The 27,297-nt window shown below is 40.5% G+C and overlaps 1 protein-coding gene across 16 annotated transcripts in view; it reads left to right on the forward strand.

Moving 5' to 3' along the window:
• The first annotated feature begins 5,102 nt into the window (after positions 1–5,102).
• TDRD5 (tudor domain containing 5) overlaps positions 5,103–27,297 on the forward strand; it is an 82,923-nt gene continuing 60,728 nt past the window's right edge. For 3 of the 16 annotated variants that reach the window (XM_070267811.1, XM_070267806.1, XM_070267808.1), the window contains exons 1-4: positions 10,077–10,210; positions 10,885–11,122; positions 11,728–12,135; positions 13,862–14,055. In XM_070267811.1, coding sequence (XP_070123912.1) covers positions 10,891–11,122; positions 11,728–12,135; positions 13,862–14,055 — 834 coding nt within the window. In that variant the 5' untranslated portion in view covers positions 10,077–10,210; positions 10,885–10,890. Of the gene's footprint in view, positions 5,364–9,242; positions 9,323–9,783; positions 9,929–10,031; positions 10,211–10,884; positions 11,123–11,727; positions 12,136–13,861; positions 14,056–27,297 lie in introns of those variants that run through there. The other 13 variants (XM_070267804.1, XM_070267807.1, XM_070267810.1 and 10 more) reach the window with 10 other exon arrangements.

Raw genomic sequence — 27,297 nt, forward strand, 5'->3', positions numbered from 1 at the left:
CTTTTCCTTTTAGGAAAGAGACGTTTTGTCCTTGGCTAGCCCTGTTCCCGTGCTTCCTTGATGAAGGCAGGAGTTTTGCTTTTTCAGGGTTCACTGGTCATGCTCCATCCAGCAGGAAACTGGCGGACCTGCCCCACTCGCTTCTGACCACTTAAAACACTGAATAGATTTCTTTTACTCCCTATAAATGTTTCTCACTGAATGGGAAGTTGGTCTAGGTAACCCTTCAAACTCAAGATTCATGATTCTGCTCAAATAGCTCAGAGCACATGATGTTAGAAATAATGTTCATTTATTTTTTTTATTTTTCAGTATTTAGTGAGTTCATACAGTGATAGCTTTTTCCTCCTCTCAAAAACCTTCTTAACGCATGAGGATCTAAAGTAACTCAAATGGGTCTGGAGAAACCATTCCACTCCTTTCTTCCATATATTCCAAGTTAGGCCATTGTGAATGAAGTAATTAGAAGATTAGCAATAAAGTAATTTAAATAAATTTATTTTTTATTCTCTAAACCTGATTATTGTGAGGGCTACGTAAGGGAGGGCAAATGTTCCCCCCGCCAGGTGCTGCCCTCAATTAATGGCTCCTGCCTAGAGCATGACACGGAGGAAAATTCTGAAGCTGCATTTGGCGCATAAAGGGAAAAGTATCATGATTACTTACTATTCACTCAAGTTAATATTTGCTATTAAACATAGCTAGTTTCTTTATCATCCTGTAAATATTTTCCTGCTAGTGAAAGCATAAAACTATAGCACTTATTGATTTTTTTCTCGGCCTTTGATTCTGTTACAGATTAATTTGATCTAGAGTCCTAGCTATCGACTCTTAAATTAAAATTGCACCTCAGTTTTTACTCCAAGAATCAGCAGGTTATCTGGCTAAGTGATAGTCTCAGAAATGGACCCTGTCTCCCAATAAGACAGAGGGATTTCTTGTGGGACAAAAACTGATGAGAAAGACTCTGCCTGGTGTTAGAGTCCACAGTGGACTTTTGTTCTCCGTCTCCTTTGCTGTGGGACCACTGACAAGTTACATGATTGTGACTTCATTTTCCTTGTCTGTATAGAACCGTAATACAAGCACCTGCTTATAACGTAAGTCTATTGGAATTATGAATGACATTGACAATACCCGAGAAAGTGCATCACGTTCTGTGGTAAAAAGGTTAGCGCAGCATCTCTGAATGGTGGAGGGGCTGGGGAGTGCTGAGGCAGCAGCGTGAGTCTGGCTGGCTGGCCTCGTTGGCTCTTGTAATGATGCGGCTGTTTTCTTTTAAATTCCTTTTTAATTGAAACTGTTGGTCATCCCTTTGTTGAAAATATTATATGTACACATTTTTAAACCCTTAATACTTTCCTCCTTGTTTGGATATGTTATGAGACTGACATCTGTGGGAACAGGGTTACTGGAAGAATGGGAGGACCAATTAAAGTTGTTGACTTTTGAGTTTGTCTCCAAGAAAAAAGGTCATGAAAGATTTCAAGGCTTTCTAAATTATTATACTTATTCCCATTTAGTGTTTTGAAATTTTATATCCATATGGGTAAATGAAGGAGTGAATATTGATTTAAATGAATGATTTCATGGAAAACCTGAAATTCATTGGCACCAGATAAAATTGCAAATTTTATCATTTTAGAGCTGGAAGAAACTACCGGGAGCTATTAAATTTTACTTTCTCCATTTGCAGATGGCAGAAAGACCAACCAGGAGGACACAGCAGTGGTCTAGGAAAGAGATGCTGATGAGATCTGGGTCTGAAGCTTAGGCAGTGGGGATGGCCTGGATTCAGGAAGCCTTTCTGAGGCAGAGAATCAACCGAATTTGGTAACAGGGGGTTATAGAGGGGGAGCAGTGAGGGGATAGCAGACTTGAGAAGGATGGAGATTTCAGCCTCTGTAGGCTGAGCAATTGGTCCTTATTGCAGGGATCTCTGGCAGACCCACTTCCTCTAACTAAACTGACCTTAAGCATCTTGTGTTCCTACCTTCTTGGCCGGGAGATGCAGTTGCCAGCTTGTTAGGCGCTGTGGTAAGATAAGACTGCCTTGACTTTTTTCTCATTAATTCACTCCGTAGATACTTAGTGAGCATCTACTGTATATTTAGCATCACTCCCTTCTGAGGATGTAAAGGGAAGACATAGTGTATGCCCTGGAGGAAGTTATAGTCTAACAGGGAGAAACAGATATGTAAACAGACAGACAGGTGCGATAAGTGTATATGACAGAAGGCTCTACATCAGGGTTTCTCCACCTCAGCACTGTTGACATTTTGGAGTGGATACTTTTTTGTTGCTGGGGGCTGTCCTCTGCATTCTAAGATTGAACTCGGTTACCTGAGGGGTACTCTAGATATTAAACCAATTTGCTATTTTTCCTCTTTAATTTGAGGGGTGACTCAGGGGTCTCGAGGATTTGTGAGCTTGTTTTGCAGGAGAAAGACAATGCCTTCCGGGAGGTTGTGATCACCAAATGGCCGGCCCTTAGCAGCGTTGAAGCCCAGAGGTCAGATTGCCCAGGAGCTTACTGGGAGTGACCCCTTTGTTTCCCTGAAGCTCCTTCTGAGAAGCACCTTAGCTCTATAAACACCCCCGCTTTCTGTTCTTGGGGAGGTGGATTTGAGCGAACCCAGGCTCCCACCTACTCATTTGGCCAATTCAAATAAATCTTTCTCTATCTTCAAGCACAGAAGTCTCAGTGTTTGACTTGCTGGGCATTGGGCACACACACTTGAGATTAAGAGGTTTGGTATCAGGATCTTTAGCAGCATCCCTGGCCTTTACCCACTAGATACCAGTAGCACCCTACCCCCACTTTTTTGGGGTTTTTTTGCTGAGGAAGATTAACCCTGAGCTAACATCTATGCCAATCCTCCTCTACTTTGTGTGTGGGACACCACCACAGCATGGCTGGTGAGTGGAGTAGGTCCACACCCAGGATCTGAACCCATGAACCCGGGCCGCTGAAGCAGAGTGCGCAGAACTTTAACCACTGGGCCATGGGGCTGGGCCCCCCACCCCCAATTTTGATGACCAAAAGTGTCTTCAGACATTGTCAAGTATCCCATGGGGGCAAAATCCGTCCTGGTTGAGAATATGAGCAATACCACTAATCAATATGGTACCATGAGGACACAGAGGAGAAGGTAAGTCATTCTACCTGGGTGGAGTCAGAGGAGACCCAGTTTGGGCCAGATTAAGAAAAGGGTGGGTGATCCTCAGGTGATCAGGTGAGCTTTAAGAACTGGGTCTTCCAGAAGAGGGAGCTTTTCAGAAGATAGCACCTCATCTATGGCAGGTCATTTGGTGGCTTGAAAGACTGGCAAAAGAAGAGACCAGAGAGATAGGCAGCCCAAGAAATGAAAAGCCTTTTATATCATATAAGATGTAAAAATCTGGATTTTATCTTATAGGCAGAAGAAGCCATTGAAGCATTTTAAGCAAGGAATCATATAGTCAGACTTGCAATTTAGAAAAGTGCCTTCGTGGACAGGGTGGAAGGTTAATTGAAAAGGGAAGAGGATGGAGGCAGAGTGACTAGCAAGGAGACTTGCAATAATGCAGGTGGAGGTGGGGAATATGAGTTATGTTCAGAGGAAAAGGTGAACTCTCAGTACTCTGGTCAAAGTGACTGGGTGCATGGGGCTGACATCCAGCTGAGGGAATATAAGAGAAGAAACAGATTTTGTTTAAAGGCAGGTGGGCACAGTAAAGTCAGGGTTAGACATACTGAGCTAGCAGTGTCTATAGGGTATCTGTCTGGAAATGCACAGTAGACAGTTGAATATTTACATTTGACGCTCAGGACAAATGGTGCTTCTGTGATCAAGAGCTTGATCTTTCACCAGCTGCCAACATGGCCTCAGCTTTCTCGGTGGGGTCCTCAGGAGACACGAGCACAGACTCTCCACCACCGTGCTTGTTGCTGGGTTGAGCTTTGGACCCTCCCCTAACTGGCCCTCCACCCTTGCCAGTTGGGTTAGATGCTTTGTAGGCTTTGAGGCCTCTCTTGGCTCTTTCCTTTAGGACTTAAAAAGCTGATCAGGAAAAAAGTCAGGGGGCTTGATCTTAGGCCCAGTTTCCTTAGGCCTGCACTCTGGTTTTGACATTATAATCAAGTGCAGAGCTGGCCTAAGCCAGCCACTCCATAGTTCCTTTACCCCAAGCCCCATCCTAGTGCCCACTCAGCCTTTCAGGTATAGGGCTGTTCCTTGATTTTTAGGTAATCTTTCTCTTCAGATCAGGAGGTATCCCTGATTGCCACATGGAAGGGAAGACAAGGAACCACTGACAGAGAACACAGCGCACGGAAAAGTGACCGCTGGTAGCTTTGGCTCCATTATACTTCCATCTGGAATCTCTCTGTTCCCATCACTAAAGAAACATTTCCTGCTTCTGGTGACATGTGTGACCCTGAGGACTTATTTTGTACGTTGTCCAGTTCAGTGTTGTGTTATGGAGGGAATGGGGCCTGTCAGGGGTGGGGGGGTGAGGGGTTGGGGGGGTGGAGATCCTAGAACAGTGCTTCCAACCTTTTCCCATTATGGCAAACATGGAAAATGATACTCTTCGAATGGCATACTGGGGCAAAGTTGAGGGGATTTGAGGGTATCTGTATTGGGCTTGGTGAGAAAGTGATATTTTTTATATATAATCATGGTAAGAAAAATAAAATGCAAAGTATTAGTGATTCAATATCAGTAAATTAAATTTGTATACTAATATTTTCAAAACGTAAGATAGAATCTTGAGTTTGCTTCCACAGATACAAATTTTATGTTTGAAATGGTTACATGAAATTCCTAATCAAGACTTTTTAATAAGCCCTTTAAATTTTTGTTACTGATTAGAAAAGTGTTCACACAATTTAAAAAGTTTCGTGTATTTATATATTTTCCAGCTTTCTTGAGGTATACTGACAAATACAAATTGTATATATTTAAGGCATACGAGGTGATGATTTGATATACGTATACATTGTGAAATGATTAAAAGTTTTGAAAACCATTTTTACAACCACTTAAAAATTTACGTCTTAAAGGATCGAATGTCTTTCATCGACAAGGGTAATTTTGATATTTATTGTGATGATGTAGCTGGATTTCAAGTCTAATCAAACTTTTTCATAACGAGTATCTCAAGACAACGATGAGACGTCCGGGATCCCAGCAGGTGCAGGAGCCGCGGGGCTGGAGTGGAAGCTGCAGTGAGCGCAGGAGCGCGCGCCCAGCGGGAACCCCGCCCCGCGCCCCGGCCGCGCTGTGCGCTGCGCAGCCGCCTTGCGCACTGGAGCCGAAACTTCGCTCGCGGATCCGAGTGGGTGGACGGAGATCCTAGCAGAGCCCAGCGGCTTGCAGGTCAGTGAGTGTTGAATGGCTCTTATGTTACTAGCTGGAGGCCTGTGGGCGTGCCAGCTGACCCCACTTGGTTGCCTTCTGCAAAGCCTGGGTGGAGGCTACTTTGGGCTGGAGGGCTGCCAGCGCCTCCCTTCCCCTCAACCCTCAAGCTGCCCCGTGGGCTGAGAAAATCGGTGTTAGACTGCACAAGTGTGCTCTATTCACGGCACAAGAGGCGAGGAGCTGCTCTAGAGCGGTGATTCCCACTTTAGCACGCGTCAGAATCACCTGGAGGGCTTGTTAAACGACGGATTGCCGGACTTCCCTCCCCTCCACCCTCGTCCCCTGTTTTGATTCAGCAGGTCAGGGTGGGGCCTGAGAATTTGCATTTCTAACAAGTTTCCAGTTTATGCCGTAATCACACATTGAGAACCACTGTCACAGAGGTTAAACAAAAGTGTTTTCTAAATACTCCACTTCAAGCACCCCCTTCTCACTCCCTTAACCTGGTTTATTTTTCTTAAGAGCACTTACCATTCCTTGACATTATATATAATGTATTTATCTGCTTTTCCTTTGTCCTTGGTGAGGTCCAGGGGAGCAGGAGCTTTGTTTTGCACTCTCTCGTAGTCCCATCGTCTAGAACAGTGCCTGGTACTTAGTCGGAGCTAAAAGATATTTGTTGCTTGAGTGAGCATGCCTTTTGGAAGGCATCAGCCAAAGCTGAAACCATGAGAGTGAAAAGGTCAGGAAGAGGGGGTAAGAGGAAAAAGGAGAAGGGCTGAGGACAGACCCAGGAGTACATGGACATTTAATGGAATAACAGAAATGAGAAGTAGAGCCGAAAGCTAGGAGCCAAGCCGAGTGCAGCAGCAGCGTGGAAACCCACAGAGCAGAGATTTTCAGAAAGGGAGGAGATACCAAGAATAAACAGCAGAGATCATCCAAGATGAAAGGAGTGAAAAGTCCTTAAGACTTGTCAATTAGAAGATTTCTCAATGATTTTGCTAAAAATAACTTAAGATGTGCAGAATATCGGGGGCAGATTGCTTTGGGTTGATTAGTGAATGGTGGATGAAAAAGAGGGAAAAAATGAGTGTGGATTATTTATTCAAGGATTTGGCCATGAAGGAATGGCGAGAGGGGGATGCAGTTCAAAAGAGAGTGTTTTTTTCTCTCTCTCCCTCTGTATTTGGTGTGCGTGTGTATAACATAAAAAGGATTAGAGCATAATTTTATGTTATAGGAAAGGAGTCTGTACAGACTTGTTGAATATACAGGACTGTGTAACAATAACCAAAGGTCAAAGTCATGGTCCTAGAGGAGTCGAGGGGATAGACTCAAGAATGGGATGGATGGCTAGGATGGATGGCCCCTCACCCTCTGAGACCATTAGGAAAGATTGAGCGGGGCCAGTTTTGAGGCCTGGGCTGGAAGTGGAGGGGGTTCATGTATGAGAGCCTCCATTTTCTCCGGGAGCTGGTACAAAGTCATTTTCTAATGGCGAGGCAGGAGTGGGTAAGAAGTGTAAGAAGGATGGCAAATGCTTGAAGTAATTGCAGTGGGAAATAGAATCAACCAGTGGCATCAGATGGCCCCAGATTGGGCATAATGTTAAAAAAACTTTGGCAAGCAGGAATGCTGTATTGGTTCTGTCACCAGCTTCTAACTCACCCACTCCCTCACTGTTTTTTTTTTTTCCAAAAGATTCATTCTTGTCATGAGGCATATGTTAAAGCTTCAGAAGCTTGAAAAAACACAGACAAAACCTCTTTACTGGTGTTTTCTAAGGCAGGAATGCTGGTAGGAGCAGCTGCAATTGAAATATACTCCCAGATGCAAGCAGGGATGGGAGGAGAGCAGGTGGAGACAGTTAATTACCAGGAGAAAAGTGGACTTGGTCATTATTATAGGCAGCAGGGTGGAAAACACATTGGTTTGACTCACAGAGCTTTCTGTTGTGGTTAATTAAGTGTAGGATCCCAGGGAATGAACTCAACAAACCCACTATTCCTTTTTTATTTGTGTAACAACAAAAGGAAGCAAACCCAGAAAACACAATTCTAGGTCTGGGGAACAGAGGCCTCTCATGAGCAAAAGAGACATGACTTGTCACCCTATTCACCGGAACTAAATCAGATCCCAGACACAGGCCCTCTTAAGAGTAGCCTAAATATTCTTACGGAAGGATGCTGCTGAAACGCTGTAGCTAAGCACTGAAAACTTTCATCCCAGCCTTTCCCCTGAGGCCTTGTGATCCTTTATAGATAACTGATCTGGAGAAAAGTACCCAAACTTTCCCATGACTATCACTTACTAATTACAAACTAACACTAATTTTTGGGACCCAAAATATCACTGTTTGCCCTCAACATTTTGAGCTTATGGGGGTTAGGTGATAAATGAACTGAATTCTGGTCCAAGTTCACCTTTGGGCAGGTCTAGTGGGACTGTGAATTCATCCTATGGTTATGTACCCTGCCTGCCACGTGAGTAGGTAGAGTAAGTGATCTTAGCAACTGACAGAATTCCTACGTTGGTGCATTCGCTCACTGAGTAAGGGCTATTCTGGTACGAAGCGCCCAGTGGAGGGCCAGAATTGTACATCGGAAGCATGACCACATACCTGGAGAATCGCAGCGGTGAGTGTCACCATCCGAGGCGTGAAGGATGTGGGTGTGATGGTTCCTACCTCACTCCCATTCACTTCCCAGGTTAGCCACCACAAAACACTGACAGGTCTTGGAGAATGACAATGCGTTACTGTAAACCCAACCGAGTGATGACGACTCCTTGTAGCTCCTCTTCCAAATGGGGTCTTCTTCTGTTTGTTTTTTTTTTTTAAGATTTTATCTTTCCTTTTTCTCCCGAAGCCCCTCCGGTACATAGTTGTGTATTTTTAGTTGTGGGTCCTTCTAGTTGTGGCATGTGGGATGCCATCCCAGCATGGCTTGATGAGCAGTGCCACATGCGAGCCCAGGATCCGAACCGACGGAACCCTGGGCTGCCAAAGCGGAGCGAGAACTTAACCACTCGGCCCCGGGGTCAGCCCCCAAATGGGATCTTCTTATTGAAGCGACTCAAACAGCCCCTGACACTCAGTTTGCAGTTACTGATCTGGGATTTAGCTTCAGTATATCTTTTTAAAACTCTATTTTCACCATGTACACCAATAACTTTCTAGATGCAATCATTAGTTTTATATTTTTATTGCCTGTCACTCTTTTTATATCCTTGTCCGTGTCTGTTTATCAGTTTCTTCACTTTAAAATAGGGATAATTGTAACTTTCTCAGAGTAATTGGGAAGAAAATCAAATAATCTTTGTAAATCGCATGTAGTTAAGTGCTCAATGTGTTACCTGTTAGCTCAGATAATTGGGGATGAGCATCTGGGATCATGTGTTTTTCACCTCATTGTTTATTTTGCAGGAATCATTTTCAAGTTATTTAGTGAGATGATAAACTTTCTGAATCCTTGCATGAGTCTTCTTTTCCTCCACTTGAATGCTGATTTTGCTGGGTAACGGATTCCAGGTTCAGCTTTGTCCCATTGGGAAATCGAATGGCAATCTAATTTCCATTGCTTTATAGGTAACATATTTCTGTATAAGAACTCTTGATTCCCTTTGTCCTAGGCTTTGTCTAGGATGGGATCTTTTTTCATTAGTTAGTCTAGGGACTCAGTGGGCCCTTTTAATCTGAAAATCTGGGGCATTTTCATCGTTCTAACCCTCACCACCATTCTTTCTGTTGTTTCTGTAACATCTGTCATTCAGATGTTGGACTATCTGGATCCATTCTTCATGTCTTATCATTTTCCTTTTTGTTAATTTGCTAATTAGTACTGTCCATTCTGCTATAAACCAGCCCATAAATCTTTTCTATTTTCTGTCTTTTAGGGATTCCTCAATATTCCTGGCTCATTGATGGAAGGTTTTGTTCCCCAGAGCTTGTTTTTGGATTTAATAGGTCATGGGAGGTAAGGTAGATGTGTGTGCTCAGGTTTCCTTCTTGATTCACATTCCTTGGTTCTCTTTTGGTTTGTCTGTTCCTTTAATTAGACTGTACATTTTAAGGTGGAAGTCTTTATACTATGCCTCTCTATTCTATACTTCTTAAACTACTGTTTCCTGGTTTTCAAAGACCTTACATCCCCAGGTTATTTCTCCCCGTACAGCCTCTTCTTTAGTTTCCCACCTCTTTTATCTCCAGTGGCACCTGGAATGGTCTCCGCTCATTCCAAAAGCTCTCCACGGCCCACATTCCTCTCTTCAGGGAGCCTAGATTGCATCTAGCTCTGCAGTGATTCTCCACCAAGCATGAGAATTGCCTGTAATTGCCCCCCAAAGAGATCTAGACCTGCTGAATCAGAATCTCTGCTCATCAGACCTGGGCATCTTCTTTTCCCCCTTGAATAAGCTCCACAGGTGATTCTGAGGCACACCCGGGTTAAGAACCTCGCGGCCGCCTTCTCCTCCCCGCTGGCTGCGGGTCCCTAAGGCGGGACGGCCCCCTGCCCAGGAGGTGGTTGGAGAGGTTCTCGCGCGGCAGCCCCACCTCACGTCTTCCAAGGACGTCGGAGGAGGTAGGCGCCGGCGATCCCGCTGCCCGAGAGTCCCGCCAAGCGGCCCAGCAACTGGGACGGCCCCCAGACTAGACCCTCGAGCTGCCACTCATGCCCAACCGTCGCCCTGGCCGCGCGCCGCGGGGCTGGCCTGTGGGCCCGGGCGCACCCCGCCGGCCCCCGGGCACTGGTGCGCAGGCGCGCGGGCCGCCCCCGCCGCTGCTCGGTCCGGGCCGCTAGTCCAGGCAGCGCCTTCGACTCTCCCGGGCCCGCAACGGCAGCGCCGGCGCCGGGGGCGAGACGGTGAGGGCGGCCTGGCAGGGCGGGCCCGCTGAGGGGTCTCGTCTGGGGGCCGCCCCAGTTGCGGGGCCGCACTCCGCCAGGGGCAGTGAGAGACGTTGGGGGCCGGGCGGGGAAGGGGACCCCGGCCTGGGCAGAATGGGGAGGGGCTGGCGAGGGCAGGGCGTTGACTCCGGCGAGGGCAAGCGGGGAGGCTGCCCGCGGGTTTGGGCTGAGGAAGGAGGCTGGTGCGAGCGCCCTTATGGGGCGCCCCGCCTGCGCTGGGGAATGTGGGCTTGCGTTGCCCTCCATCCCAGTCCTGGTTCCCAGAGAGTCCACGAGAGATTCTATCTGATACGATGTTTGCGGTGTAGACTCACCCCAAACGAACCCCAGTGAACGCTTCCGCGAAAACGAGACGGGAACTTGGACTTCTCACACCTTAGCCAATGGCAGGGACTCCTTGAGACGCACGTGGGTTAATCAACACAGGTTGAGCTTTACAGTTTGAATTGGGGACTTGGGGGATGGGCTTCACAAGTTTGAGAAAACCCTCACCATATTGCTTCTGCCTTAACCACTTTTAAAACTCTCATCTCCGTTTTATATTCCGCTCTTGGTCGTTTTATTTTTTACGTTTTTGGTGGGGGGTTGTCTGCCTTTCCTCGTGAGCACTGTTTCTGTCTTAAATCCCGTAGGGTGCAATGTCTGAACAAGAGCGTATGCAGGAATGCCTGAGGAAAGAAATAAGGTCACTTCTCATTTCCACCAAAGATGGTTTGACCCCGCAGCAGTTGGAAAAGGAGTACCTTTCCATGGTTGGCAACCATTTACCACTCCGAATCCTTGGGTATCGGTCCACTATGGAACTCGTGTTGGACATGCCTGATGTTGTCAGTGTCTGCCCCTGTGGGGATGGTACTGTAATACTGAAAGGTAGGTTTAAGATTTGAAGGTCTAGAAACTTTGTAATAATAACTCACTTAGTAAAGAATTGTTCTACCAATTATCCTGCCTCCCAGGCAGGGGATTTTAATTCTTTGAAGGGGAGGGGATCATAGGCACCTTTGAGGTTTTGGGCAGAATTAGAGCTTTAGCAAAATCAAGAAACCTTTCCTCAGAAAGATGTGCATTCATAAAAACTACATCTTGCATATGATTTCAGATTATTGCACCATTAGGAGGAACATAACAGTGGGACTTTTTAGTTATGAAATCATGCTTTAAGTTTCATGAAGCACAAAAAAATTCATAGGGAAGTTTATTATTTATCTTCAGAGTTTCAGATCTTTAAGGAGTCAATTAGTAGTAGTAAGAATATATTGGGCTTTATCTTTCTCCATCCTCTGGTACAGGAGCTAACAAGCCCATTTCTTGCTAAACTGCAAGAAATAGAGGAACCGAGGGTTCCTGTTTATCATGCTACCTAGATGCACAGTTCCTTGGAGAGTTAAAAATTGTCTGTATTACCATAAATGCAAAGGATCAAGAAGGGAGTGAATTTTCACCTAAATAAGATTTCTTTTTTCACACCTCCTTAGCCATTCCAGATGAATCCACCAAAGGAATAGCAAGCTTAGTTGCAAAACAGAGGAGCAGCCATAAGGTTCGAAACTCCGTGCAGAAGGGAAGGGCCAGTGTTTGCTCTGGGCCAAGCTCTCGTCCGCGAGTACCTTACCGAGGAAGGGTGCCCCCTATTCTTCCAGCTGTTGTGAAGAGTGAGTTGAAAGACCTCTTGGCATTTTCTCCTGTTCTCCTCTCTGATTTTGAAAAGGCGTTTGCCAAGCGATTTGGACGATCTTTCCAGTATGTGCAGTATGGATTCCTCTCTATGTTTGAAGTGCTGAATGCTGCTTCAGATGTAATTTCTGTAGAGCAGACCCGAGGAGGTTCTTTGTTGATGCTAAAGAAGAGCGTATCAGAGGAAAAGCAGAGAGGATGGCCAGCAGGTAAGCATCTTAGCATTCGTAACTATTGTGGTCGGCAAATTCTGGAGCAGTCGTGGCACAGATAGAGGTATGTGAGCTCCAAGAGTTGGTTGAAGTTGAATCCTGGCTCTACCTCTTGCTGAGTGATCTCAGGCAAGTTACTTAAAATGTCTAAACCTTAGTTTCCTCATCTGTATAATAGGAATAATAATACTTGCCTCTTGGAGTTGTGCTGAAGATTAAATGAGATGAGGTCTGTAAAGTGCCTGGCATTTAGTAAGCTCGTAATAAGTGGCAGCTGTTATTATAAAAACACAAGATCAGTGCTCTCTAGGGCACTGAAAATGAACATTAGTTGTATGTGTTCATGTAAAGAAACATGGAAAATGAAAAGTTTTAAAAATAATAGCATTTGCTATCTGATCTTTGCTGTCACTGATTTTTGGTATCATGGCAGGCACTGCAGTAATTTATATGGTGTAATGATAACCACCTTTTTTGTATAGCATTTTGCCTTGGATTCTCATTGCCGTACCATAGACAGGTAGGGTGGGTAACCTCATCTTATAGATAAGGAAACCAAAGCTCAGGAAAGTCAAATGACTTTTTCAGAGTTACAGGGCTAGAAAAGTAGTACAGCTCTTATTACTGCTCGTGTGGTGCATTTACTCCCCCATCAGACCAATGTGATCATTTGTATAGTGTCTCTCTAGACCCTAGACAGTGTAGAATCTATACACTGAGCCTATTTGGGGAATTCTGTGCCTATTTCAGTGATTTTTCTTTTTCTCCAAAATCTGTATTTAGATTAATATGGGTGAACCATGAGAATGTCATGAGTTTACAAACCGGTATTTACACTCTGGTGTGTAATGTAATTTGAGGATGGGGGGGGGGTTATATACTCTGGTCAGGGAAAGCTGGGGGGGCACTGAGTGTTTTGAGTCTAGCCCTCACCCGTATCAGTATTCTTGAGGTGCTCGAATTTAGGGAGACAACTCATGCTATTAAGCTTATAAGAGATTGAGTTGTATACAGCAGTCTGCCAACTTATTGAATAGTGCAGGTGGATATTCCTTTCTAGTGATTGGATTGTTCGTGTTGCCCGTCCGTGGTCTCTTGTTCCTATCATCAGGAGATCTTGGAAGTAATGGTTTTTTTTGGTGACTTTGATCTTAGAGTAAATAAAGAGCTAGGCTATGGTGAGGTCCAGTGATACACCTTCCATGTTGTACAACAGAGTACACCTCTCCACTGGTAGTCCCCTCCCTACAAATCTTGAACAAAAAAATTCTAGCTCTAGAATAATATCCTTTATTCTGTAGCTCCCCCCCCCCCCCCCCCGCCACGCATCCCGCTAGGTAGTTATCCAGTTTGAGAAGCATAGTTCTAAGCAGACTCCTTGTTGAGACACCTTTTAGTCTCCTAAACAGCTTTTTAGGTTTTTATCTATTGAAGCCTGCCTTTCTGTAGTTATCTTCAGGTGACCTTAAGTGGAGTTTCAGGTAGCCCCAGCCTTTTCAGTAACACACTTAGGGTCTCTTGGTTTTCTTCTATAGATAACTAATCACTTCCATTATATGTAAATTTTATCACCTTATTATGAAAATATTAAGCTTACTTACTTTAACTTTTAGTTCTGAGTTGAGGGTAGTTAGCTCACAGTAGCCTCTATATATAACTGCCAGAAAATAAAGTAGAAATTGCTAGTGACCGTTTTTCTCTCTTCTTCTTTTATTCACAAAAGGTAAAATTTTTACCCAGCCTTTTAGAGTGAAAAAACAAGGGTCATACCCCACAGGCTCCCCAGTAGCAAAGACACGCTTTTCACAACCCACTTCAAACGTGGAACCACCGAAGCAAGTACTGAATGTGGAAAAGGCTTCTAAGTCAAATGTAGTGGAGACCTCAAGGCTGAATCACACTGAAAAATTAAACCAGGTGAGATATCTGAGTTTGGAGATATAAATACACCAAAAATGGGTTTAAGTTAGATCTAATGGAAAAGCTGACCTTTAAAAATTCCAGTCATTTACTTATTTCAGATTTAACTCAAGTATTTTCTATGGCTCTGTGGATTAGGAAGAAGTGCGAGGTGGCAGTGAGAAAAGAGTACAATTTTATCAACTCTGTGGTTTCTACTATTTTCTGCAAATGACTCCCAAATCAGTATTTCTAGTTCCAGCTTCTCACCAAAGTTATAGAAGCATATTTACAACTTACCTCATGAGCATCTTCGCCTGAATGGCTGGCCCTGAGCACTGCAGTTCTGCTGTTTTTCTGTGACTGTAGTGCTGAAGGGCTTTGAATAAAAACTACTAGAATTTAACCAACAAAGGCTTGGTTAAGATAGCAAGATAACAACTTAAGTAGAGCTCAGAATAAGCATATGGAAATTAAATTCAAGACATAAAAGTGCCTTATTTCTATAACTTAAAAAAATTAGCTTTAGTAACAATTTACATTTAGTAAAATTTATCCATTTTAAATGTATAGTTTGAGTTTTGACAAATGTTTCTAGTCATGTAATCACCATAAAATCAAGAAACAGAACGTTTCCATCATCCCTCAGAAAGTTCCTTCATGCCACTTGGTAGTTAATCTCTTTCTCTAGCTGCAGCCATAGACAGCCACTGCTTTCTATAATTTTGACTTTCCAAGAGTGTCATATAAATGGAATTAAATAACATCTAGCCTTTTGTGTCTAGCTTCTTTAATTTAGCATGGTGCTTTTGAAATTCATCTAGTGTCTATCAATAATTTGTTCTTTTCTCTTGTTGAGTATCATTCTACTGTATTAATAAACCTAAAATTATCATCCATTTCCCATTAGATGATATTTGGGTGGCTTCCTGTATGGGATATTACGAATAAAGCCACTATGAACAAAGTATGCACACTTTGTATGAACATAGACGTCATTTTTCTTGGGTAAATACCCAGAAGTAGGACTGCTGGGTCATACAGAAAATGTATGCTTAGCTTTGGAAAACAGTTTGGCATTTTTTTATAAAGTGGCTGTATGAGTTTTATATAATATATAATTTATATATAATACATAATTTTATCTATCTAATTATATTAATATATGTTAATTATTATTAATACTGTATTAACTATAGTTTCCATGCTGTACATTACATCCCCAGGACTTACTTATTTTCTAACTGGAAGTTTGTTCTTTTGACCACCTCACACATTTTGCCCACCCCCAGCTCCCTGCCTCTGGCAACATTCGTCTGTTATTTGTATCTGTGAGTTTGGGTTTTTGTTGTTGTTTGTTTGTTTAGGTTATATAAGTGAGATCGTATGGTATTTGTCTTTCTTTGACTTATTTCACTTAGCTTAATGCCCTCAAGCTTCATCCATCTTGTTGCAAATGGCAAGATTTTCTTTTTTTTCCGGCTGAATAATAATCCGTTGTGTATATATGTATACACACATTCCACATTTTCTTTACCCGTTCATCCATCAGTGGACACTTGCTTTGTCTCCATGTCTTGGCTGTTGTGAATAATGCTGCAGTGAACATGGGGGTGCAGATATCCTTTTGAGTTAGTGTTTTTGTTTCCTTGGGATAAATACCCAGAAGTGGAGTTGCTGGATCATATGGTAGTTTTACTTTTAGTTTTTTGAGGCTGCACCAGTTCACATTCCCACCAGCAGTGCACCAGGGTTCCCTTTTCTCCACACCCTTACCAACGCTTGTTATTTCTTGTCTTTTTGATAAAAGTCCTTCTAACAGATGTGAGGTGATATCTCATTGTGGCTTTGATTTGCATTTCGTGTACCTGTTGACTGTCTGTATGTCTTCTTTGGAAAAATATCTATTCAGATTCTCTGCCCATTTTTTAATTGGAGTGTTTGCTTTTTGCTATTGTATGAGTTCTTTACACATTTTGGGTATTAACTCCTCATCAAATATATGATCTGCAAATATTTTCTCCCATTTGGTAGGTTGCCTTTTCATTTTGTTGTTGGTTTCCTTTGCTGTGCTGAAGCTTTTTAGTTTAATGTAGTCCCACTTGGTTTTCCTTTTTGCTTTTGTCGCCTTTACTTTGAGTGACAAATCCAGAAAATCATTGCCAAGACCGATGTCAAGGAGCTTACCATCTATGTTTTCTTCTAGGAGTTTTATGGTTTCAGGTCTTATGTTCAAGTCTTTAGTTCATTTTGAGTTAATTTTTGTATATAGTGTAGAGTTATATCCTTTTTGTAAAAAGTTTCTGAGTTCTGTGAGCTGCTCTAGCAAATTAAATGAACCCAAGGAGGAGGTCATGGGAACCTCTGATATAGGCACTTGGTCAGAAACACAAGTAATAGCCTGGACTTGTGATTGGCATCTGAAGTGGGGGATAGGGGCCGCACACAGCCTTGTGGGACTTGGCCCTTAACCTGTAGAATCTTGCCTATCTCCAGGTAGATAGCATCAGAATGAGTTGAATTGTAGGATACCCAGCTGCTGTTGGAGAATTGCTTAGATGTGGGGGGAAACCCACACATACCTTGTAATTGGAATCAGAATCTTATAGGTTTTAAACACAAATCTGTTTATATCATAAGTTACATTGTTTTTTTGTTAATGTTAAGCCAACCTGATATTGCTGGATGGCTCCCACTTGGTCATTATGTATTATCCTTTGTGTATATTGCTGGACTTAAATTGCTAATATCTTAAGGATTTTTGTGTTTATGTGCATAAGGTATATTGCTCTGTAGTTCTTGTAATGTTTTATCTGATTTTGGAATCATGGTAATACAGTCCTCTTGAAATGAGTTGGTAAGTTTTTCTTTTTTATTCTGAAAGAGTCTGTATTAATTTTTCTGAAACATTTCTTGGAATTCATCAGTGAAGCAAACTGGGCCTGGGGTTTTCTTTTGAAAAGATTTTCAACTATGGACTCAGTTTCTTTAACAGATAATGAGCTATTCAGATTATCTATTTCTACTTGAATGAGGTTTGGTACTTTATGTCTTTCAAGAAGTTGTCCATTTCATCTAAGTTGTCAAATGTGTTGAAGTAAAGTTATTTATAATATCCACTCAGTATCTTTTTAAGGTCTGTAGGATCTGTGGTGAAGCTCCTTCTCTCATTCCTAATATTGATAATCAGTGTCTATTCTCTCTCTCTTTTATGATCAGTCTGACTAAAGATTGATCCATTTATTTTTCAAAGAACCAGCTTTTGGTTTTATTGATTTTTCTGTTTTATATTTCATTTATTTCTGTGCTTATCTTTATTATTTCCTTTGTGTTAATTTTCTCCTCTTGCTCTTAAGGTAGACGTTTGATCTTTGATTTTGGTCCCTCTTTTTCTAATATAAACATGTAAGGCTATGAATTTCCTTTAAGTATTTCTTTAGTTGCATCTCAAAAATTTTGATATGTTGTGTTTTCATTTTCATTGAGTTCAAAATATTTTCTAGTTCCCGTTGTGATTTCTTCTCTCGTATGGATTATTTGTAAGTATGGTGTTTAATTTTCAAATATTTTGTGATTTTTCAGAGATGTTGTTGAGTTCTAATTTAATTGCATTGTGTTCAGAGACATAGTCTGATTTCATCTCTTATAAATGTATTAGTGCTTGCTGTATGGCCCAGAATGTTTGTCTTGGTGACTGTTTCATATGCACTTCAAAGTAATGTGCTTCCTGCTGTATTTGATTAGAGTGTTCTATAAATGTCAATTAGTAAAGTTAGTTATGATGTCCTTCAGGAGTTCTGTATTTTTACTGATGTTTTCCTGCTTTTCCCATTAATTACTGAGGGGGCAGTGTTGAAATCTTCAAATGTAATTGGGGATTTGTCTATTCTACGTTTTAGCTTCAGATATTTTTGAATCTCTCTTAGATGCATACACATTTAGGATTGATATGTGTTCCTGATGAGTTGCCCTATTTATCGTTATGAAATGTCTCTTTTTATTGCTCATAATATTCCTTGTTCTGAAGTCTACTTTGTTTGGTATTACCAAAGTCATACCAGCTTTCTTTAGGTGTAATGTTAACATTGTGTATCTTTTTACATCCTTTTATTTTATTTTTTAAAATTATCCTTATTTTATTTTTTGCTGAGAAAGATTCACCCTGAGCTAACATCTCTGTCAATCTTCCTTTATTTTGTATGTGGGTTGCCACCACAGCATGACTGACAAGTGGTGTAGGTCCGTACCCAGAATCCGAAACTGCAGACCTGGGCTACTGAAGTGGAGTGTGCTGAACTTAACCACTGTGCCACAGGGATCCCCCACCTCCTTTTATTTTTAACCTACTTGTTTTACTTTTAAAATGGGCTTCCTGTAAGCAGCATATAGTTATGTCTTGCTTTTTTATCTAATATGACAATCTCTGTCATTTAATGGGAGTGTTTATACCATTTACATTGAATGTGATTACTGATATGGTTGGATTTAAATCTATCATCTTGCTATTTTTTTGATTTTCACCCATTTTTTTTCCTTCTTTATTTTGAATTAATTCTTTTAAATAAAATTTTTTTAGAGAAATTTTAGGTTAACAGCAAAATGAGCAGAGTTGTCTTATACTCCCTGCCCCTACGTTCACACAGCCTCTGTTCTATGAGTGTCCTGCACCACAGTGGTACCTTTGTTATAATTGATGAACCTCCATTGACACATCATAATCACCCAAAGTCTGTAGTTTACATTAGAGTTCACTCTTGGTATTTGAAATTCTATGGGTTTTGACAAATTTGTGATGACATGTATCCAGTATTATAGTATCATACAGAATAGTTTCACTGCCCCCAAAATGATCTGTGGTCCATCTGCTCATCTCTTCTTCCCCCCCAGCCACCACTGCTCTTTTTACTGCCTCCATACTTCTGCCTTTTTTACAGTTTGAATCATACAATGTATAGCCTTTCATATTGGCTTTTTTTACTTAATTATTAAATATACATTTAAGGTTCTTCCATGTTTTCTTATGGCTTGAAAGCTTATTTCCTTTTAGCACTGAATAATATTCCATTATCTGGGTGTACCAGTTTATTTATCCATTCACCTACTGAAGGACGTCTTGGTTACTTCCAAGTTTTAGTAATTATGAATAAACTGCTGTAAACATATAAATGTAGGTTTTTGTGTGGACATAAGATTTCACCTCCTTGGAGTAAATACCAAGGAACATGACGATGGATGATAAGAATAAATTTAGTTTTATACAAAACCACCAAACTCTCTTCCAAAGTGTCTGTAACCATTCTGCATTCCCACAAGCAATGAAGGAGAGTTCCTGTTGCTACATCATTAGCATTTGGTGTTGTCAGTGTTTTGGATTTTTGCCATTCTGATAGGTATGTAGTGATATCTCACTGTTTTAATTTACAATTCCCTAATGACATATAATGTGGAACATCTTTTCAAATGCTTACTTTCCATGTGTATATTTTCTTTGGTGAGATGTCTCTTCAGGTCTTCCCCCCCCCTTTTTTTTTTTTTAACCTGAGGAAGATCTGCCCTGAGCTAACATCTGTTGCCAATCTTATTTTTGCTTGAGGAAGATTCCCCTGAGCTAACGTCTGTGTCAGTCTTCCTCTATTGTGTATGTGGGTCACCACAACAGCATGGCTGCCAACGAGTGGTATAGGTCTGTGCCTGGGAACTGAACCCAGGTCACCGAAGAACATGCCAGACTTAACCACTAGGCTGCAGGGCCGGCCCCTCTTTTGCCCATTTTTTAGCCGGGTTCTTTGTTTTCTTATTGTTGAGTTTTAAGGGTTCTTTGTATATTTTCACTGACAACCCTGTATCATATATGTCTTTTACAAATATTTTTTCACAGTCTGTGGCTTGTCTTCCCATTCTCTTGATGTTGTCTTTCACAGAGCCAAAGTTTTAAATTTTAATGAAGTTCAGCTTATCAATTATTTCTTTCATGGATTTTGCTTTATGTTTTGTGTAATAAGTCATTGCCACACCCAAGATCATCTAGCTGTTCCCCTATGTTATCTTCAAGGATATTTTTATAGTCTTTATTTTATGTTTAGATCTGTGATCCATTTTGAGTTAATTTTTGTGAAGGATGTAACGTCTGCATCTTGATTCAGTTTTTTGCATGTGGATGTCCAATTGTTCCAGCACCATTTTTGAAAAGACTGTCTTTGCTCCATTGTATTGCCTTTGCTGCTTCATCAAAGATCAATTGACTATGCAGTCATCTGCCATTTATTGACGTTTCAGTCAGTGACAGACCACATATACAACAGTGGTCCCATAAGGTTATAATGAAGCTGAAAAATTCCTATTGCCTAGTATATCTGGAGGAAGACAGTCAAGAGGTTTGTCCATGACTTCGAAGGATTTTCCAAGGATGAGGAGGTTGTAAAAATCAACAAGGCTGTGGTTGACAGGGCAGACAGCTTTACCCTGGGTGTGGATGAGGATGACATTGAGGAGCTCCTAGAGGTGGCTCCTGAGGAACTGACTAATGAGGGGTTGTTGGAACTGGAACAGGAACGCATAGCTGAAGAAGAGGCAAGAGAAAAGGAAACTGCAGGAAAAGAAAAACTACCAAGAAAATTCACGAAGTGTTTATCAGAAGCTTTTGCAGACCTCAGCAAGCTCCTTAAAACGTTTGAAAACATGGACCCTAACAACAAAAAGTTTTTATTCATAGAGATGAATGTTCATGGTGTATTATCTGTTTACAACCAAATCTGTGATGAAAAAAAGAACCAAATCATGCAAACCACCATGGACATATTTCTCAAAAGTGACACCTCTTCAATAAGAGCTTCAGGAGGTGTTCCAGGAGAAGTCATTGTTATCATAGGAGATGACAGCCACATGTGTGTTAGTGTCCCTGAAGACAAGACCTTCCAGTGGGACAAGATGTGGAGGTGGGAAACAGTAATATTGATGATCCTGACCCTGTGTAGACCTAGACTAATGTGTGCATTTGTGTCTTAGTTTTTAACGAAAAAGTTTAAAAAGTAAAAAGAAAAGGAATGTTTTAAATAGAAAAAAGCTTTAGAGTAAGGATATAAAGAGAGGAAATATTTTTGTACACCTATAAAGTGCGTTTGTGTTTTAAGCTGTTATTATGAAAGTCAAAAGGTTAAAAACATTAAAAAGTTTATAAAGTAAAAAAGTTACGGTACACTAAAGTTAGTTTATTATTGAAGAAATAATTTTTTGAAATAAATTTAGTGTAGCCTGAGTGTACAGTGTTTGTAAAGTCAGTAGTAGTATACAGTAATGTCCTAGGCTTTCACATTTACTTACCACTGACTCACCCAGAGCAGCTTCCAGTCTTGCAAGCTTCCTTCATGGTAAGTGCGCTATACAGGCTTATCATTTTTATCTCTTATACTGTATTTTTACTGTACCTTTTCTATGTTTAGATAGGGTTAGATGCACAAATATTTACCGTTGTGTTAAAATTACCTACAGTGTTCAGTACACTAATATGCTGTACAGGTTTGTAGCCTAGGAGCAATGGGCTATACCATGTAGCCTAGGTGTGTAGTAGGCTGTCCCATCTAGGCTTGTGTAAGTACGCTCTGATGTTTGCACAACAACAAAATCACCTAACGACGTGTTTCTCAGAACGTATCCTTGTCATCAAGCAATGCGTAACTGTATTTATGTGAATCTATTTCTGGGCTCTCCGTTCTGTTCCATTGGTTTGTCTGTTCTTTTGCCAGTACCACATTGTCTTGATTACTGTAGCTTCATAGTAAGTCTTGAAGTTGGGTGGTGTCAGTCATCCAACTTTGTTCTTTTTATTCAATGTTGGGTTGGTGATTCTTGGTCTTTTATAAATTTTTTAATCAGTTTGCTGATAGCCACAAAAAAAACTTGCTGGGATTTTGGTTGGGATTGTATTGAATTTATAAATCAAGTTGGAAAGAACTGACATCTTGACAATATTGTGTTTTCCTATCTGTGGACATGGAACATCCCTCCATTTATTTAGTTCTTTGTTACTTTGATCAGAGTTTTGTACAGTTCCTCATACATATTTTATTCATAAGATTTATAGCTAAGTATTTCATTTTGGGGGGTGCTAATGTAAATGGTTGTGTGTTTTTAATTTCAAATTCCCCTTATTCATTGCTGGCATATAGTAAAGTGGTTGGCTTTTGTATTATTAACTTTGTATCTTGCAGCCTTGCTATAATTGCATATTAGTTCCAGGAGTTTTTTGGTTGATTTTTTTTATTTCTACGTAGACATGTCATCTGCAAACAAATATAGTTGTATTTCTTCCTTTTAAATTAGTGTACTTTTTATTTCCTTTTCTTGTCTGATTGAATTAGCTAGGACTCATAGTAGAATGTCAAAAAGCAACAATGAGAGGGGACATCTTTACCTTGTTCCTCATTAAGTATTTTTTGTGATTCCATTTTGTTGCTGCTATTTGTTAACTACTTATACCTCTTAAAAATATTTTTAGTGGATGCCTAAGGCTTTTCAACATATAGTCACATTTCACCCTCATATAATATTACACCATTTCATGTAGATTGTAAGAACCTTGGAACAATAGATTTAGATTTCCCCCTTCTCATTCTTTGTCCTATTGTTGTGATACATTTTAATTCTACATTTTATATACTCCTTAATGCATCATTATTTTTGCTATAAAATATGTATTTTGAATAAACAATATTTAAATTTAATATGAGTATTAAAATACTGTTTATTTAAAAAAATAAGTCAACTATCTTTTAAAGAGGTTAAAAATGAAAAAACTTTTGTATTTTTCCACATTTATTTCTGGTGCTCTCCAATCCCTTGTGCCTAAATTTCCCTCCAGTATAATTTTCCTTTTGCTTTGAAAACTTTAACATTTCGTATAACAGAAATCTGTTGGCAGTGAGTATTCTCAGCTTTTGTTCACCTGAAAAAGTCTTTGTCCTCATTTTTGGAAGATAATTTTGCTGGGTGTAGAATTCTAGGATGATAGGTTTTTCCTCCTTTTAGAATTTCAGAGGCAATTCCATTGTCTTCTGGTCTGCATAGTTTCTGACAATAAGTCTATAGTAATTCTTTGTTCTTCTGTATAAAATGTTTTTTTTCCTCTGATGCTTTCAGGATTTTCTCTTTGTCGTTATTTCTGCAGTTTGATTCTGATGTCCCTTGGTGTAGTTTTCTAGATTTTTTCTGGTTGGGATTCATTGAGCTTCTTGTATCATTGTGTTTCTTGTATGTGGATTTATAATTTTCTCAAAAACTGGAAATGTTTTTTTCCAGTTTTTAAAAATTTTGAGGTCCTAGTAGTTTATAACATTGTGAAATTTCAGTTGTACATTATTATTTGTCAGTCACCATATAAATGTGCCTCTATACCTCTTATGCCCACCCTCTAACCCCCTTCCCCTCTGGTAACCACTAATCTGTTATGTCTGTCCATGTGTTTATCTTCCACATTTGAATGAAATCATATGGTGTTTGTCTTTCTCTGTCTGGCTTACTTCACTTAGCATAGTACCCTCAAGGTACATCCATGTTGTTGCAAGTAGGACAATTTTGTCTTTTTTTATGGCTGAGTAGTATTCCATTGGGTGTGTGTGTGCGTGCCACATCTTCTTTATCCATTCATCAGTTGATGGCCACTTGGGTTGCTTCCAAGTCTTGGCTATTGTGAATAATGCTGCAGTGACTATAGGGGTGCATAAACCTTTCTGAATTAGTGTTTTCATAATCTTTGGATAAATACCCAGAAGTGAAATAGCTGGATCATATGGTATTTCTATTTTTAATTTTTTGAGAAATATCCATACTATTTTCCATAATGGCTGCTCAGTTTGCATTCCCACCAGCAGTATGAGGGTTCCCTTTTCTCCATCTTCTCCACACTTGTTATTTCTTGTCTTTTTAATTCTGATGAATGTGAGGTGATATCTCATTGTAGTTTAGATTATTTTCATTTCCCTAATAATTAGTGACGTTGAACATCTTTTCATGTGCCTGTTGGCCATCTGTATGTCTTCTTTGGAAAAATGTTTGTTCATATCCTCTGCCTATTTTTTGATCGGGTTGTTCTTTCTGTTGTTGTTGAGTTGTATGTGTTCTTTATATATTTTGGAAATTAACCCCTTATCAGGTATATGATTTGCAAATATTTTCTCCCAACTGGTGGGTTGTCTTTTCATTTTGTTAATGGTTTCCTTCGCCATGCAGAAGCTTTTTAGTTTGATGTAGTCCCATTGTTTATGTTTTCTTTTGTTTCCCTTGCCCAAGGAGACATGATATTCAAAAAGATACTGCTAAGACCAGTGTCAAGGAGCATACTGCCTTTGTTTTCTGCTAGGAGTTTTAGGGTTTCAGGTCTTAAATTCAAGCCTTTAATCCATTTTGAGTTAATTTTTGTGTATGGGGTAAGCTAATGGTCTACTTTAATTCTTTTCCACATGGCTGTCCAGTTTTCTCAACACCATTTATTGAAGAGACTTTCCTTTCTCCATTGTATATTCTTAACTCCTTTGTTGAAAATTAGCTGTCCATAGATCTGTGGTTTTATTCCTGGGTTTTCATTCTGTTCCATTAATCTGTGTGTCTGTTTTTCTGCCAGTACCATGCTGTTTTGATTACTGTAGCTTTGTAGTATATTTTGAAGTCAGGGATTATGATACCTCTAGCTCTGTTCTTTTTTCTCAGGATCACTTTGACTATTTGGGGTCTTTTGTTGTTCCATGTAGATTTTAGGAGTCTTTGTTCTATTTCTGTGAAGAATGTCATTGCGGGGGCAGCCCCATGGCTGAGTGGTTAAGTTTGTGCACTCCGCTTTGGCGGCCCAGGGTTTCACCAGTTCACATCCTGGGTGTGGACATGGCACTGCTCATCAGGCCATGTTGAGGCAGCATCCCACATGCCACAACTAGAAGGACCCACAACTAAAATATACAACTATGTACTAGGGGAATTTGGGGAGAAAAAGCAATTAAAAAAAAAAAAGATTGGCAACAGTTGTTAGCTCAGGTGCCAACCTTTAAAAGAAAAAATATCATTGCAATTCCAACTGGGATTGCATTGAATCTGTAGATTGACTTAGGAAGTATAGAGATTTTAAGTATGTTTATTCTTCCAATTCATAAGCATGGAATATCTTTCCATTTCTTTATGTCTTTGATTTCTTTCAATAATTTCTTATAGTTTTCAGTGTGTAGATCTTTCACCTCTTTAGTTAAATTTATTCCTAGGTATTTTATTCTCTTTGTTAAGATTGTAAATAGGATTGTATTCTTAATTTCTCTTTCTGCTGGTTCATTATTAGTGTATAGAAATGAAACTGATTTTTGTATGTTGATTTTATACCCTGCAACTTTACTGTGTTTGTTGATTATTTCTATTAGTTTTTTGGTGGATTCTTTAGGGATTTGTATATATAGAATTATGTCGTCCACAAATAGCGAGTTTTTTACTTCCTCCTTTCCAATTTGGATCCCTTTTATTGGCAGGGGCTGAGCTGCGAGTGCACCCCCTGCAGCCTCTGTTCACAGGTGCGGGCACTGGTGTGAGGCTCACCCCTTGGATGGCTGCTGCTGCGGGAGGGAGTGGGCTACTCCCCCGGTTCCACTGCCTGCGGAGGTCTAGTTCACCTACCTTCAGATGTATAGGTGCATGGATCTGTTAGGCCTCCTGTTGTACTGTGTCAGGGGTCCTTTGCTGGCCAATGGATGTGCCATTGCTGGTAACGTAGAGGGGAGAGACAAAGGGAATAACTCACTCCACCATGATGTTGACGTCACCCTGAACTTGTTTGTTTTAAATAGATTCCTCACAGGTTTTCCAAATAGACCACGGTAACGTTTATGAATAATGTTTGCTTTGTTTTTTCCAATGTTTAAAGTTCTTTTTAAATTTTTATTATTATTTTTTTAAACATTGGCACCTGAGCTAACAACTGTTGCCAATCTTCCTTTTTTTTTGGTTCCTTCTTCTCCCCAAAGACCCCCAAGTACATAGTTGTATACTGTAGTTGTGAGTGCCTCTGGTTGTGCTCTGTGTGACGCCACCTCAGCGTGGCCTGATGAGCGGTGCCATGTCCATGCCCAGGATCTGAACCAGCAAATCCCTGAGCCACCAGAGTGGAACACGCTAACGTAACCATTCAGCCATGGGGCTGGCCCCTCCAATATTTAATGTTTTTATTTGCATTTTCTAAATTTCTTGTACCGACTAAGAATTCCAGAAAAAATATTAAAATATGATAGTGCATAATTTTTTTTGGAGACTTTAAACTTTGTAGACTTGAGTGGGAAGACTCTGCCTTTAACTGCTGAGCCAGGCAGTAACAACTGCAAAGATGGGACCTTTGCTTTGGGCATGGCTCCAAGGAATGGAGTGAGAGAGATGCCAGGTACACTTTTTCTATGTTTATTTTCCTTTGCATTTCATCCTGTGTTTTGCAGCTCCAAGAATTCCTCGTAGATGTAACCTAACAACCACATCTCACTTCCAGTTGAAGTTTTGGCCATCAGAACTATTTAAATCTTATTCTAAGGAGTGGGCTCTATTCCTAAACTATATAGTTTAATTTCCTAGCAGGCTAGAGTCTACATAATTATCAGATCCCATGTAATCCTATTTATAAAAAGTACAACTTTCCATTTCTTTAAAATTATAGACCTATCACTTTGCTAGGTAGTCCCTCAAAACTCTACAAGTATATGTTTCTTTATGTGCATAGAAAAAAACATAAATATGTTAATAATATTAAAGTTGTAAATTTGCAGATTTCTATTTTCTTTTGATCGTCTGTATTTTATATTTTTCTACAGTGAAAATATGTTATTTTGTTATAAGAGAAAAATGTTATTAAAAAGACAAATATTTGGGGCTGGCCCCATGGCCGAGTGGTTAAGTTCGCGCGCTCCGCTGCAGGCAGCCCAGTGTTTCGTTGGTTCGAATCCTGGGCAAGGACATGGCACTGCTCATCAAGCCACGCTGAGGCAGCGTCCCACATGTCACAACTAGAAGGACCCACAACGAAGAATATACAACTATGTACTGGGGGGCTTTGGGGAGAAAAAGGAAAAAAAAAATAAAATCTAAAAAAAAAAAAGGCAAATATTTGTTTCTGCTTTGTGAAATGAGAATTAATCCTTCTTCATTTTTCTACTGCAAGAGGAACAGGCAGGCTTGGTCATTAGCATCCAATCCTTGCCCATTGCCATGCTGTGTTTCACACAGCAAATGGTTAGAAGCCTGTTTTAT

The sequence above is a fragment of the Equus caballus genome, chromosome 5, assembly GCF_041296265.1.
Source record: "Equus caballus isolate H_3958 breed thoroughbred chromosome 5, TB-T2T, whole genome shotgun sequence".
Lineage (NCBI taxonomy): Eukaryota > Metazoa > Chordata > Mammalia > Perissodactyla > Equidae > Equus > Equus caballus.